Genomic DNA, 15,493 nt, shown 5'->3' with positions numbered 1-15,493 from the left:
CCCGCTGCTTCGGCCTAGCTGCGCTCCAGTCTCAGCTGTTCCCATGCTCCAGCTCCAGCTGTTCCCACACTTTCCCCCCAGCAGCCTCCACTCAGCCACGCCTCAGATCACCCAGGGGCCGATGAGAGTGCCCGCGGATCGAGGTGGGCCAGAACACACAGCCCTTGACCCCCACCCAGCGGAAGCAAGAGGAAACTGCGACCATATATTTTCACTGTGAGGAAAAGTAAGCCAACACCGACAGGCACCATGCAAAAATATATTAAATCTCCAGACCAAAAGGAAAACGACAAGCACCCAGAAGTCAACCTGGAAAGCACAGAAATACATAACCTTAATGACAGAGAATTCAAAATAGCCATCATAAAAAAGTTTAATGAAATACAAGAAAACACAGACAGACAATTCAATGAAATCAGGAGTTTCTTCACAAAAGAGATTGAAACTGTAAAAAAAAAAACAATTAGAAATCTTAGAGATGAAAAACACAATAGAGGAGATAAAGACAAACCTGGAAGCCTGAAGCATGAGAGCTGACAATATGGAGGAAAGAATTAGCAATATTGAGGACAGCAATGCAGAAATGCTTCAGATGGAGGAGGAAAGAGAACTAAGACTAAAAAGAAATGAAGAAACTCTCCGAGAAATATCTGACTCAATTAGGAAATCCAACATAAGGATTCTAGGTATTCCAGAGGGAGAAGAGAGGGAAAAAGGAGCAGAGAACTTGTTCAAAGAAATAATATCTGAGAACTTCCCAAACCTGGGGAAAGAGCTGGAAATACCAGTGAAAGAAACAAATAGATCTCCTAAATATATCAACATGAAAAGACCCTCTCCAAGGCATATAGTAGTAAAGCTGGCAAAAGTCAAGGACAAAGAAAAAATATTAAGGGCAGCTAGACAAAAAAAAATAACATACAAAGGATTTCCTATGAGGCTCTCAGCCGATTTCTCGACAGAAACTTTATAGGCTAGGAGAGAGTGGAACGATATATTCAAAATTCTGAAGGACAAAAACTTACAGCCAAGAATACTCTATCCAGCAAAAATATCCTTCAGATATGACGGAGAAATAATAACTATCCCAGATAAACAAAAGCTAAGGGAGTTCATTGCCACAAGACCCCCACTACAAGAAGTGCTCAAGAAGGCCCTCACCCCTGAGGAAAAAAAGAGAAAGGGGATTCAAAGTTTTGAACAAGGAGGAAAATAGGTCGACAAAAACAGAAAAATTGCAATCCTCTATCAAAATAGATTAGCAAACACTTAAATATAAAACCAAAGATCAAGGGAAGGTAAGCACCAAGCATAAATATAACCTCATCATGTTAAACATGAACTCACAACACAAGAAGGAATAAGATGTGACAACAATAACTTAGAAGGGGAAGAGGAAAGGGATCAAATCGACTTAGTCTAAGGGAATAAGAGGCCATCAAAAAATGGACTATCAGGCCTGGCCCAGTGGCGCAAGCGGTTAAGTGTGTGCGCTCTGCTGTGGCGGCAGCCCAGAGTTCACCAGTTTGGATCCTGGGTGTGCACCGATGCATCGCTTGGCAAGCCATGCTGTGGCGGCGTCCCACATAAAGTGGAGGAAGATGGGCATGGATGTTAGCCCAGGGCCAGTCTTTCTCAGCAAAAAGAGGAGGATTGGGGGCCAGCCTGGTGGCACAAGCGGTTAAGTGTGCGCACTCTGCTGCGGCAGCCCAGGGTCTGCCAGTTCGGATCCTGGGCGCACACCCACGCACTGCCTGGCAAGCCATGCTGTGGCAGCGTCCCATATAAAGTGGAGGAAGATGGGCACGGATGTTAGCCCAGGGCCAGTCTTCCTCAGCAAATAAAGAGGAGGATTGTCAGATGTTAGCTCAGGGCCGATCTTCCTCACACACACACACAAAAAAAATGGACTATCACATCCACGAGATTTTTTATACAAACTTCATGGTAACAACTAACCAAATACTCAGAACAGAATCACACACGATAAAGAAACAGAAAACTAAGAGAACCCCCATACAGAACTACCAAACTGAATTGGTAGTCCAAAACACACGGGATGAGAAACAAAAGAAATGCAAAGGACCGGGAAAAAGAGTGATAAAATAACAACAACAAGCCCCCATATATCAATAATTACCCTAAATGTAAATGGACTGAACTCTCCAATCAAAAGACAGAGAGCGGTGGGATGGATTAAATAAAAGACCCAACAATATGCTGCCTCCAGGAAACAAATCTCAGCTCTAAAGACATGGGCCGGCCCCGTGGCTTGGCGGTTGAGTGCGTGCCCTCCGCTGCCAGTGGCCCGGGTTCGGATCCCGGGTGCGCACCGAGGCACCGCTCCTCCAGCCATGCTGAGGCCGCGTCCCACGTGCAGCAACTGGAGGGATGTGCAGCTATGACAGACAACTATGTACTGGGGCTTTGGGGGAAAAATGGATGAATAAAATCTTTAAAGACAAACACAGGCTCAGAGCAAAAGGATGGAAGACAATACTCCAAGCTAATGGCAAACAAAAGAAAACAGGTGTTGCCGTACTTAGGCAAAGTTGACTTCAAGATAAAACAGGTAATGAGAGACAAACAGGGGCAATATATAATGATAAAAGGGACACTCCACCAAGAAGACATATCACTTTTAAATATATATGCACCCAATACAGGAGCACCAAGGTACATAAAGCAACAACTAACAAACCTAAAAGGAGATATTAACAATAACACAATAGTAGCAGTGGATCTTAGCACCTCACTCCCATCAATGGACAGATCATCCAGACAGAAAATAAATAAGGAAATAATGGACCTAAATGAAAAACTAGATGAGATGGACTTAATAGACGTATACAGAGCACTCCATCCAAACACAGCAGATTACACGTTCTTCTCAAGCGCACATGGAACATTCTCAAGAATGGGCCATATGTTGGGAAACAAGGCATGCTTATGTAAATTTAAGAAGACTGAAATCACAACAAGCATCTTTTCAGACCATAATGCCATGAAGTTAGAAATCAACTACAAGGAAAAAACCAGGAAAGTGACAAAGCTGTGGAGACTCAACAACATGCTACTAAACAACCAATGGATCATTGATGAAATTAAAGGAGAAATCAAAGCATATCTGGAGACAAATGAAAATGAAAATACACCGTACCCACTCATATGGGATGCAGCAAAAGCGGTCCTGAGAGGGAAACTCATAGAAATGCAGGCCCACCTTAACAAACAAGAAAAAGCCCAAATAAGCAACCTCAAACTACGCCTAACAGAATTAGAAAAAGAAGAACAAACAAAGCCTAAAGTCAGCAGAAGGAGGGAAATAATAAAAATCAGAGCAGAAATAAATTAAATTGAAATTAAAAAAACAGTAGAAAGGATCAATGAAACAAAGAGCTGGTTCTTTGAGAAGATAAACAAAATTGACAAACCCTTAGCCAGACTCACCAAGAAAAAAAAGAGAAGGCTCAAATAAATAAAATTATAAATGAAAACGGAGAAATTACAACAGATACCACAGAAATACAAAAGATTATAAGAGAATACTATGAAAAACTATATACCAACAAATTGGACAATCTAGAAGAAATGGATAAATTCCTAGACTCATGCAACCTCCCAAAACTTAATCAAGAAGAAATAGAGAACCTGAATAGACCAATCACAAGTAAAGAGATTGAAACAGTAATGAAAAACCTCCCAAAAAATAAAAGTCCAGGACCAGATGGCTTCTCTCGAGAATTTTACCAAACATTCAAAGAAGACTTAATACCTATCCTTCTCAAACTATTCCAAAAAATAGAGGAAGATGGAACACTTCCCAACACATTCTACCAGGCCAACATCACCCTGATACCAAAGCCAGGCAAAGACAATACTAAGAAGGAAAACTACAGACCAATATCCCCGATGAACATAGATGCAAAAATCCTCAACAAAATATTGGCAAACTGAATACAGCAATACATTAAAAAGATCATACACCATGATCAAGTGGGATTTATACCAGAGACACAGGGATGCTTCAACATCCGCAAATCAATCAATGTGATACACCACATTAACAAAACGAGGAATAAAAACCATATGATCATCTCAACAGATGCAGAGAAAGCATTTGACAAGATCCAACATCCATTTATGATAAAAATTCTCAAGAAAATGGGTATAGAAGGAAAGTACCTTAACACAATAAAGGCCATATATGGCAAACCCACAGCCAACATCATACTCATTGGGGAAAAACTGAAAGCCATCCCTCTGAAAACAGGGACAAGACAAGGGTGCCCACTCTCACCACTCATATTCAACACAGTACTGGAGGTTCTGGCCAGAGCAATTCGGCAAGAAAAAGGAATAAAAGGAATCCAAATAGGCAACAAAGAAGTGAAACTCTCGCTGTTTGCAGATGACATGATCTTATATACAGAAAACCCTAAAGAATCCATTGGAAAATTATTAGAAATAATCAACAACTATAGCCAAGTGGCAGGGTACAAAATTAACTTACAGAAATCAGTTGCATTTCTATATACCAACAATGAACTAACAGAAAGAGAACTCAAGAAGACAATCCCATTTACAATTACAACAAAAAGAATAAAATATCTGGGAGTAAATTTAACCAAGGAAGTGAAAGACCTATAAAATGAAAACTATAAGACATTACTGAGTGAACTCAATGATGACATAAAGAAATGGAAAAATATTCCATGCACTTGGATTAGAAGAATAAACGTTGTTAAAATGTCCATACTACCTAAAGCAACCTACAGATTCAATGCAATCCCAATCAGAATCCCAAGGACATTCTTCACAGAAATAGAACAAAGAATACTAGCATTCATACGGGGCAACAAAAGACCCCAAATAGCTAAAGCAGTCCTGAAAAAGAAGAACAAGGCTGGAGGCATCACAATCCCTGACTTCAAAACATACTACAAAGCAATAGTAATTAAAACAGCACGGTACTGGTACAAAAACAGACATGTGGATCAACGGAACAGAATCGAAAGTCCAGAAATATAACCTCATATCTATGGGCAGCTAATCTTTGACAAAGGAGCTAAGGACATACAGTGGAGAAAAGAAAGTCTCTTCAATAAATGGTGCTGGGAAAACCGGACAGCCACTTGCAAAAGAATGAAAGTGGACCATCTTCTTTCACCATGCACAAAAATTAACTCAAAATGGATCAAAGACCTGAAGGTGAGACCTGAAAATATAAAACTCCTGGAGGAAAATATAGGTAGTACACTACTCGTCATCAGCCATAAAGGGATCTTTTTGAATTCCATGTCTACTCAGACAAGGGAAACAAAAGAAAAAATAAACAAGTGGGACTTCATCAGATTAAAGAGCTTCTACAAGGCAAATGAATCAGGATCAAAATGAATAGGGAACCCACCAGCTGGGAAAAAATATTTGCAAACCGTATATCTGACAAGGGATTAATCTCCATAATATATAAAGAACTCACACAACTGAATAACAAAAAAACAAATAACCCCATCAAAAAATGGGCAGAGGAAATGAACAGACACTTCTCCAAAGAAGATATACAGATGGCCAATAGGCACATGAAAAGATGCTCAACATCACTAATCATCAGGGAAATGCAAATCAAAACCACACTAAGATATCATCTTATACCCGTTTGAATGGCTACATTCACCAAGACAAAAAGCAACAAATGCTGGAGAGGCTGTGGAGACATGGGAACCCTAATCCACTGCTGGTGGGAATGCAAACTGGTGCAGCCTCTATGGAAAACAGTATGGAGATCCCTCAAAAAAATAAAAATAGAAATACCTTATGATCCAACTATCCCACTACTGGGTATCTACCCAACGAACCTGAAATCAACAATCCAAAGAGGCTTATGCATCCCTATGTTCATCACAGCATTATTCACTACAGCCAAGACATGGAAGCAACCAAAGTGTCCCTCGACTGATGATTGGATAAGGAAGATGTGGTGTATATATACCATGGACTACTACTCAGCCATAAAAAAAGACAAAATCGTCCCATTTGCAACAACATGGATGGACCTGGAGGGTATTATGTTAAGTGAAATAAGCCAGAAAGAGAAAGACAAACAGTGCATGATTTCACTCATATGTGGAAGACAAACCAACACAAAGACAGATAGAACTGTTTGGTGGTTACCAGGGGCTAGGGGGATCGGGGGTGGGCACAAGTTGTGGAGGGGTGCACTTATATGGTGACTGATAAACAACAATGTACAACAAAAATTTCACAATAAAAAAAATAAATTAATTAAAATAAATAAATAAATAAAAATAAGCACAAATCCAAAAATGTATAAAGAAAATTATACACCATGACCAAGTGGGATTTATCCCAGGTATGCAAGGCTGCTTCAACATACAAAAATCAATTAACGTACTCCATCACATCAACAGGCTAAAAAAGGAAAAACACATGATCATATTGAGAGATGCAGAAAAAGTATTTGACAAAACCCAACACCAATTTATGATAAAAACTCTCAGTAAACTGGGAATAGAGGGGAACTTCCTCAACTTGATAAAGAACGTCTACAAAAAAGCTAGCGCATGGGCTGGCCCCATGGCTTAGCGGTTAAGTGCGCGCACTCCGCTGCTGGCGGCCCAGGTTCGGATCCCGGGCGCGCACCGACACACCGCTTCTCTGGCCATGCTGAGGCTGCGTCCCACATACAGCAACTAGAAGGATGTGCAGCTATGACATACAACTATCTAACTGGGGCTTTGGGGGGAAAATAAATAAAAAAAAAAAGCTAGAGCTAACATCATAACTTAATGGTAAGAAACTTGAACTCTCCCACTAAGATTAGGAACAAAGCAAGGATGTCTGCTCTCACCACTCCTTTTCAAGTCCTAGATAATGCAATAAGACAAGAAAAAGAAATAAAAGGTATACAGATTGGGAAGGAAGAAATAACACTGTCTTTGTTCACAGGCGACCTGATCATCGATGTAGAAAATCCAAAAAAATTGATAAAAAAACTAGACCCTGCTCCCAGCATCCTGTGTCAGGTGTGAGGAGGGAAGAGGCTGAGAAATGAGGAATAGCAGGTTTGGAGTCTCTCTCCAAATGGCCTCGAGGCTGGGAGAACGCAGCCCAGGGCATCCCCAGCAGGCCTGCTCCCCTCACCTGGAGGCCTGGGCCTTGTCAGGTCAGAGTCACTTGGGAAGGAGGCCCACCCTCTTGGAGAGCTCCTGCCAGGTCTCCTCTCCAGGTTTTGACATCAGCCCTTCCTGGTCTTGCCTGTCACCCAATTCACGAGCCTGACTCAGGGCTTTGCTGTCCTGGCCGAGCTCCAGGAGGTTGGCACAGAGCTGGCCCCACACTGCACCCCCTGCCCCACCCCATAAGGAGGGCTTCACCATATTTAAGCTAGGACCTCCTTGCCTCAGATGAGTGGGTGTTAAACCCAACAGTATGGATCTATCCCCTTTGGGCTAAGTCCCATCTGAGCTGGGGAAGGGCAAAGAGAGCTTAGGGTGGGCAGGCGTGGCCAGCAAGGAAGAAGGCACAGGCCAGCAGGGAGGGAGAGAAAGAGACCGGCTGCGGCTGCTGGCCTTGGAGGCACTAAGAAGGGATACAGTGGGGACTCAGAGAGTGGCAGGTTTGGGAACACTCGTGCAGGCCCCATCCCTTTATTAACAGATGGGCCTGCATCTCCACACCTCCCAGTGGCTAGCCCTCCACACCCACTCCTGAAGCTCGCCTACCTGCCGCAGGGTCCGCCTCGGCAAGGACAGTAAAGTCGATGACACGGGAGGTGAAGTCGAAGGCTGTCTGCTGGTCACTGTGGATCACTGAGATGCAGTGGCGGTCCCCATAGCTGGCCCGAGGCATACCACCCTGGAAGATGGTGAAGGGCAACCTGGCAGGCACAGAAGAGTGGGGTGGGGAATGTGATGGGGCTCACGATGCAGCCCCAGACAGCCACAGGCTGAGATGGCAGCTTGGACATTCCTGTGACAGGCCTCCGCGGCAGGGCCTGGGAGGGAGGCCAGTCTCAGTGTGAGTGCTCACACAAGGTCCCCAGGAGGGGTAGGGGTGGACCCCCATTTCTTCCCGATTGCAAGAGCCCCGGAGAACTTGGGGGTGAGGTAGGGACATGCAGGCTGTGGTTTCTGAGTCTCTGCAGCCACTCCTGCTTCAACCAGATGGCTCCCCCTTTCTGCTTATACATCGGGTCTCCCTATATGATTCTTTGAGGAAAGGGGTCTGCTACTAAAACAGAGTTTGAAACCTATTGATCTGAATCATCTCTCCAGGAGGGTGGAATGGAAAAAAACAGGCGTGTGTTTTCAGGAATTAGCCATGAGAGGTATGAATGGCCCTCTCTCTTTTCACTGGAGTCTGACACCTGGACGTGGGACCCAAAGGCACTCACTAGGCACTGTCTCCCCGCAGCAGAGACCCGAGCAGCCTTTCCAGCCCTCTAGGAAGGCTCTGGAAAGGGAAAAGGACAGAGCACTGGTACCTACCCCTGCCTGGTGGTCAGCCAGAAGATTTTGGTAATAGCTTTGCAAGGAAAAGGACCTACAAGAAAAGGAATTAGCTTGAATGGGTCCTCCCACTCTCAGAGCCACGTAGGTCTGCACGGGCAGATCCCTTGCACCCACACCCACATAGTAGACCTATCTATGCTTGAGTCTTGCTCTGAGTGAGCCACAATGGGCATCAGAAAATCCGCCGTGTGGCTTTGGACAAGCCTTCACCTCTCTGGGCCCCAGGTTTGTCTTCTATGAGCTGGGCACCTGCACCTGAATGCAGGATAGACCGACTGGGAACAGAGAGGATATTGCTCTGCACTGAACTGAAAGGCAGTCCCAGGTGACAGGGCAGGGCCAGGCCCCCGCCAGGCAGGCAGAGCACTGACCATAAGGCACATGGCTGTGCAGGGGGTCCGGTGGCTGGGCGTCGGCAGACACAGGCCACTGGTAATAGCTGCCGTCAGAATGGCAGCTGACAATCAGGCGGCCGTCCCGCTGCCAGCAGATGTTCTCCAGTTGCTTCAGGGGAGAGGGAGAGAGCGCGGGCTGGGATCAGGGTGGCAGTCCCAATGCCCGCACCCCCACACTTCGGCATGGTGGCTGCATGTGCTATGCGGGGTCTGGGAGAACCACGTGGCACCTGTCACCGTCCCAGGCACCACCTACCTGGCTGCTGAGGAAATGGCAGAGCACACGGCTGCCCCGCAGGTCCCAGATGACAACGAGGCCCCGGCTGTAGCCAATGAGGACCTGGTTGGGGTCTCGAGGGTGTTCCTGCAGAGCCTCCACCATCTCAAACACCCGCCGGTGGCGGGCCTCCTCCGGCAACCTGGGAGAGGGGGGGCACCGTGAGCCCACGCCGTCATCCACTGATGGGCACAGCCGAGAGCAGGGCATAGCCGCCACCGCATTCTGTGCAGCAGTGGGTGCTGAATGCGCCAGCATAGAAAGATTGCTAGGACACACCACCAAGGGGAGAGAACCAATGCGTACAACGGGACGGTGATATATAAGAACCCACAAGGATGCAAATGCAGGTGGCACAACTATAAGGAAAGGCAAGGAAGTGATCTCCAGAAAAGCCGATGTGGTGGTGACCTCTAGGGGAGGGAGGGAGTTGTGACTGGGAAAGGCATGCAGGGGATCCTGGGGGGCTGGCAAAGTTCTATTTCTTTGCCTGGGGGTGGCTGCGAGGACACTCACTTTATAAGAATCCATTAAACTGTACATCCTATTTAGTGCATTTCTGTAAAGAGGTGGTATTTCACAAAAAAAAGTTTTTAAGACCCGTAAAACAAAACTCTATATTAGTGGGCCTGGCCTTGAGCCTTGAGCCCTCCCTCTTTCTCTGGGCCCAGAATGCTGATGTGAAGTCTGGAGGTGCTGCAGCCAACAGAAGACCATGAGGTGGCAGGCATGGGACCAAGAGCCAACGCCAAGGATGGTGAGTAGGAAATGGAAACAGCCTGGACCTCGAGGGCATTACTATGCCCCAAACCAAACCAAACCAAACCCCTCTACATTTACGTACATCCCCATATACCAATACTATACACCAGATACTGCTAGCACTGGCCTCTCCGGAGTTAGAATTAGAATTGGGAGCAGGAGGTCAAAGGGGCCTGCAAGGTTTTAATTTCTGAAGAGGATTTTGTAAGGATCTACTACTTATATAGTTAAAAAAATAAATTTATCTTAAAAGTGAACAATGCAAGAATTACACCATCTTGGAAAATACAGAGAAGCATCAGGAAGAACTTCAGAAGGAAGCTGTGCGGCAGGACTGACGACGCTGCCTGAATCCAGGTAACTGCCCCCCAGACCTCCTCTGCCAGCATGTCTTTGCATGCTTCGCTTATTTATTTAAAAACTGGAATTATACTGTAACATACTGTTTTGCAACTTGCTTTTTCCCCCCCTACTTAAATAGACCATGGCCATTTTCTTATGTGTTTAAATATTCTTCGAAATATTTTTTTTTTTTGGTGAGGAAGATTAGCCCTGAGCTAACATCTGTTGCCAATCCTCCTCTTTTTGCTGAGGAAGATTGGCCCTGGGCTAACATCCGTGCCCATCTTCCTCTCCTTCATCACAGAGTGGCTTGATGAGCAGTGCATAGATGATGGGGATCTGAACCTGTGAACCCCTGGGCCACCTAAGCGGATCACGCGAACTTAACCACTACGCCACCGGGCCGGCTCCCGAAATATTCTTAATGAATGCAAACAATGCCCTTATATAGATGAATACTGTTGGACAATGAGATGGTTTCAACTTTTTGCCATTAAAAACAGCCCTATGATGATCATTCTTACGTTTGCATTTCCCCCTTAGGATGGAGACCTTTTCAGAGTCCGAGCTGCTAGACTAAAGGGTTGGATTTTTTTTTTTTTTTTTTTGTGAGGAGGATCGTCCCTGAGCTAACATCTGCCAATCCTCCTCTTTTTTGCTGAAGAAGACTGGCCCTGGGCTAACATCCGTGCCCATCTTCCTCCACTTTATATGGGACGCCGCCACAGCATTGCCTGCCAAGGGGTGCGTCGGTGCGTGCCCGGGGCCGCCGCAGCGGAGCACGCGCACTTAACCGCTTGCCCCACCGGGCTGGCCCCAAGGGTTGGATGTTTTAAAAATTTAGAAAGTGTTGTCAAAGTGGAGAGTGAACAAGGATTTAGATTGGCACAAGGGGTTCCCAGGGCACTCAGCTGGGAAAGCCCAGGGGGGTAGCTACGGCCTAGGGGAGGGCTCCTCCTCAACTGGACTCTCACCAGCATAGGGTGAGGCGGGCATTAGCGTGGCCACATGCTGAGGAGTAGGTCCTCCAACAGTCTCGCCCACAGACCGGGTGCCTAGGCTGAGAACCAGCCATGCCTGCCATCTTGCAAACAGGCCTGCTCTGACCATGGTTATGCTGCCTTCACTCTACCCTGCCAAGTGGGAAAGACAGTTTATGCTCAAAGGGACCTGGCCTCAAGCTGGAATCCTCCCAAGCCAGCAATGCCCTGCCCTGGACAGCTGGGTCCTGCTTCACCATCAGCCAGGCTGCTGAAGAGCTGGGCCTGATGGCTGTGAGTGTGCTACAAGCTGGTCCAGAGCCCTTCAGGGGCACAGTCCCACTAGCTCAAACCTGAAGCAGCTCCACGTCCCAACACCCCGGCCTCCTCCCTGCCCCTTGTAACTGAAGAACATTCCATTGCTACCAACCCTTCATCTCCTCCCTTTCTGGGCCCTGGCCCTGCTCTCCACACCCAGACTTGATCTGACTCCCTTTCTATTGTAGACACCACCGTCAAGGAGCAAAGGTTCCGAAATGAGCTGAAGAAACCTACAGGGCTGTGGCTGTCAAGTATTTTTAGCCATGGAGCCTACGTGCAAATGGAAACTTAGCAGACACCAAAGCGTAAACATCAGAAGCTGCCCAGCTGATGCAGGGAGGTTTGGGCCCGTCGGCCCCACTGCAGAGCCCCTGTAATTTTGAAATACGTGGTATCAGTGCAAAGAATGCTGGACTAAGAGTTGGTGCCATTACACAATCACTTTGAGCCTTATTTTCCTCACCTGTAAATGAAGTGACAAGTCACCCCCAAGACCCCTTTCTGTGCCATGATGCTAACACATTATGAGGTGAGATTCTCAATTTGGGGGACAGGTGGGGAGCTGAAAGTCTCTCCTCTCGTCCCCATAAGACTTCCCAGGAGAGAAATAATAAGCTCCTGAGACATTACCAGGGACCAAAGGGAGGAGGACATGCCCCACTCGAGGGATGGGTTCCTAATGGCAGCAGGGTCTCTGGGCTCACCGCTGCAGCACGGCATCCGAGCTGATGGTCTGGTCCTCCAGCGTGCAGAAGGCGGGCAGCTGTACCACAAACACATTGCCACTCTCAGTGCCCAGGTAGAGCAGCTCTCGGGAGGAATGTGGCAGGACCACGGTGATCTGTGTGGCACTGGGGGCAGCCCTGCGGACAGGAATGGCTGTCTGTGAGCTGGCTGCTGCCCAGGCAGGGGAGACCCCATGGAGAGGATCTCCAACTCCTGGCTGCCCTCACCAGCCCAGGGAAGGCCATGCCGAGGGAAAGCAGGCTTGTGAGATCCTTTAACAGGGTCCACGGTGTCTCAGGCCAGGACAAACATACTGGTGACTTTCTGCCAAGACAGCACACAGATGGCAGAGAGATTGGGCTAGGAGGCAAAAGGATCCTTCCTGCACAGACACTGTGGGGATAGAGGCAGGCCCCAGCCCTGCCCTCTCTACCCAGAGCACCTGCAGGTTGGCTCAAACACTTGCCAGAGGATCACCTCAAGGGTGATCCCTCCCTGGAGTGGGGTGCACGGGGCAGGCTCGCTGGGGAGCAAGGGGACTGAATCCTTACCCTGGGGGGCTGCGCAGTGTGAAACTCTCATCCTCCTGTAGCTCTGACACCCCGCCTTTGACCTTTAGGCTCCACAGGTGCAGGCTGTTGTCATCCAGCAGAGTGACCAGCTGGCACTAGGGAGGGAACCGGATCGGGGCAGGAGTGTTCTGTCTCATTAACCAGGGAGGGCCAGCATTCACTGTGGCCTTTACACACTTGGGCGGCCCAGCCTGCACCAGTTGTTTCAAAGAGCCCCAGAACCAAGAGATCCCTGACTACCATTAGGGTGGCTCGTGAACCACAGCTGGGGAAAGGCAGGTGGTCCCAGGTCCTCCCATCAGCACCAAATCCAGGGCCACCTGCTTCTCCATCACCCTATCTGGGAGACGTGAGAGTGAAAAGAGCATGGAGGGAGCCCTCACCTGGCCAGGCAGGAAATGGATCTGCACTACAGCGTTATTCTCCCGGTGCAGCCCCATGAACTCCACCCCTGGAGCACCATAGCTAGGAGTAGCAGGCTCAGGAAAAGCTCCAGAAGGCCAGACACCACCCCTGGGCCCACCCAAGTGCCAGCACCTCTGGGCCCACGTGGCAAGGAGTATAAACAGCTGGCAGCAGAGAAGGGCTCGCCCTCCCTCCAGAAAGCAGGACCTATGTCCGGGGCCTGGGGTGGGGAAGAGATGGCAGTGGCCCTAGCCCGAGGGCACAGGGCCAGTGAGCTAACCCCTGAGGGCGAAGCCACCCAACCAGGGAGAGCTTTCCTAGCCAGGCAGGTGGGAGTGACTCCTTAGAAGGGTGAAGCCTTATCTTGGCAACTATTAAGCTACTCCCTGCACCATCCCCACCCCACCCCGCAACCTGAGCTGCAATAGACCCATCAGTTACTGCATAGTGGCACCTGTGAGAAACCACAGGGCACACCCGTGGCCATGAGACTTGGCACAGGGATTGGTAACCAGGATATGGCCATCGCCAGGCAATGATTAACCAGCTGAGGGAGGGCTGAGCTGGCCATGGGACCTAGGCCCCTGCCCTCCTATGGATACACCACCTCCAGCCTAGCCCAGCTGACTCGAGGCACCCTCAGCCTCCCTGCCCATGCTGCAGCAGAGAGGAACAGAAGAGAGTTACAGCTTCGCTGGAGGAGATATCAGCTGGGCTCTCCACGGGTGGTCCCCCACCTCCCAATTCCCCTAGGTCCTATCCTGGCTCACTCTGGGGGCTCAGGTCAGATTCGAGGGTGAGGGTGGGGCTCCCAGACTTGTAGCCCAGCCCAGGCCAGCCAGAGGACCCAAGCAGCAGGTCCCCCATCCTGGAACCTGTGGGCTTGCCTCTGAAATGGCCTGGAGCCCCCGTCAGCCCAGAACCAATGCTTAGGATAAAAGGTGATCCAAAGTGGACCAGGCCAAGGAAGGACTATCCCTGCCACCCAGGAGTCCACTCTACCCTCTGGTGTGTGTGTACGTGGGGGGTGTGCAAGCTTGGGGGTAGAATCTAGAAGAACAGCTGCCCTAGCACTGCTCCACAACCCAAGGCCACCCCATCTCTGGTTTGGACAGAGCCCTGGGGCCAGTCTGTTGACTCTCACTGGGAAAAAGGTTTAAAGAAAAAAAAAGCTTCTTGGCCCATCACCCACCTCTACTTACTGCATTCAGGGCTGACTCTTGAGAGGATGTTTGGAACATCCTGGGAACAAGAGGAGTCACCTGCACCTTGCTTTTATTTGGAGGGTGGGGGTCCTCCCTGAATCTCACCAATGCCAAGGCCCCCGCCCCTTCAGGGCCTCCCTGGGTAGGAGCTGGGAGGACAGAAAGGATACAGCTTGACAGCTCCGGAGCGGGTGCCGATGGCCAGGATGTGCAGAGAGGGGCTGTAGCCGAGAGCACTGGGCTGGTGCGGGAAGCCATGTTCCACCGTCTGCAACGAGAACAACATGGGCATGGGCCTGCAGACATGTCCCTTCCACCCCTCCACAGCTGGGGGACCAGTGCTGGATGGCAGAGCTGCAGCACAGAGCCACCCCCAGCAGGGAGGAGGAGTTCAGTGTTGTTCAGGTTCCTACCCAGATGCATGAGTGTGGAGCCAATCCCAGACCCCACCCTCTGGACCCTACCCTCCATCTGTTTCTGACCTGGTCCTTGGCCACGTGGCCATCTCTGGGAGCTCATTCTCCCCCGACACCATGATGGCTACTTGACGTTCTCCAAGAACTTGGACTTGGTTCCTCCACCACTCATACTGTGGGTGACTGACCCAGCCCTCCTGAAGGGGTGGGGGGGCAAGGGAAGCTTTGTGGGGCTGGCGCAGTGGAGATATCAGGTTGCTCAGGAAGCCTGATTCCACCGCAGCCCCGGGCTGGCCCCTGGGTCTGAGAGAACTCACAGCGGCTCTTCCCAGTTCTGGGCCGTCTGAGGCTCCTCCAGCCCTGAACATCTGCTCTCTCTCAAGTGCCCTCACTGTCACTGAATTCTCCACCATCGTCCCAGAGAGGAAGTTTCTGGAGTGTTGTTGCAGACACATGCTTTTGCTCATTTCTTATTATAGAAGTAATACACATTGCAGAAAACTTGGAACATATAAAGGAGTTTGAAAAAGAAAACAAAAATCACCCATATTCCCACAA

At 48.7% G+C, this 15,493-nt stretch overlaps 1 protein-coding gene across 8 annotated transcripts in view; it reads right to left on the bottom strand.

The window, feature by feature from the left end:
- The window catches only part of LLGL2 (LLGL scribble cell polarity complex component 2), a 43,422-nt gene that overhangs the window by 7,349 nt on the left and 20,580 nt on the right, over positions 1 to 15,493 (bottom strand). For 7 of the 8 annotated variants that reach the window (XM_004432758.3, XM_087441591.1, XM_087441593.1 and 4 more), the window contains exons 3-10: positions 14,690 to 14,787; positions 13,293 to 13,374; positions 12,889 to 13,004; positions 12,316 to 12,474; positions 9,186 to 9,348; positions 8,906 to 9,038; positions 8,511 to 8,565; positions 7,746 to 7,900 (exon numbers count right to left, since the gene is read on the bottom strand). In XM_004432758.3, the coding sequence (XP_004432815.1) occupies positions 7,746 to 7,900; positions 8,511 to 8,565; positions 8,906 to 9,038; positions 9,186 to 9,348; positions 12,316 to 12,474; positions 12,889 to 13,004; positions 13,293 to 13,374; positions 14,690 to 14,787 (961 nt within the window). Of the gene's footprint in view, positions 1 to 7,695; positions 7,901 to 8,510; positions 8,566 to 8,905; positions 9,039 to 9,185; positions 9,349 to 12,315; positions 12,475 to 12,888; positions 13,005 to 13,292; positions 13,375 to 14,689; positions 14,788 to 15,493 lie in introns of those variants that run through there. The other variant, XM_087441596.1, reaches the window with a different exon arrangement.

This window comes from Ceratotherium simum, chromosome 16 (genome assembly GCF_057802395.1).
Source record: "Ceratotherium simum simum isolate JZ-2026a chromosome 16, ASM5780239v1, whole genome shotgun sequence".
Classification (NCBI taxonomy): Eukaryota; Metazoa; Chordata; class Mammalia; order Perissodactyla; family Rhinocerotidae; genus Ceratotherium; species Ceratotherium simum.
Note: the sequence above shows the minus strand (reverse complement) of the source record. Positions and strands in the feature narration are given on the sequence as shown.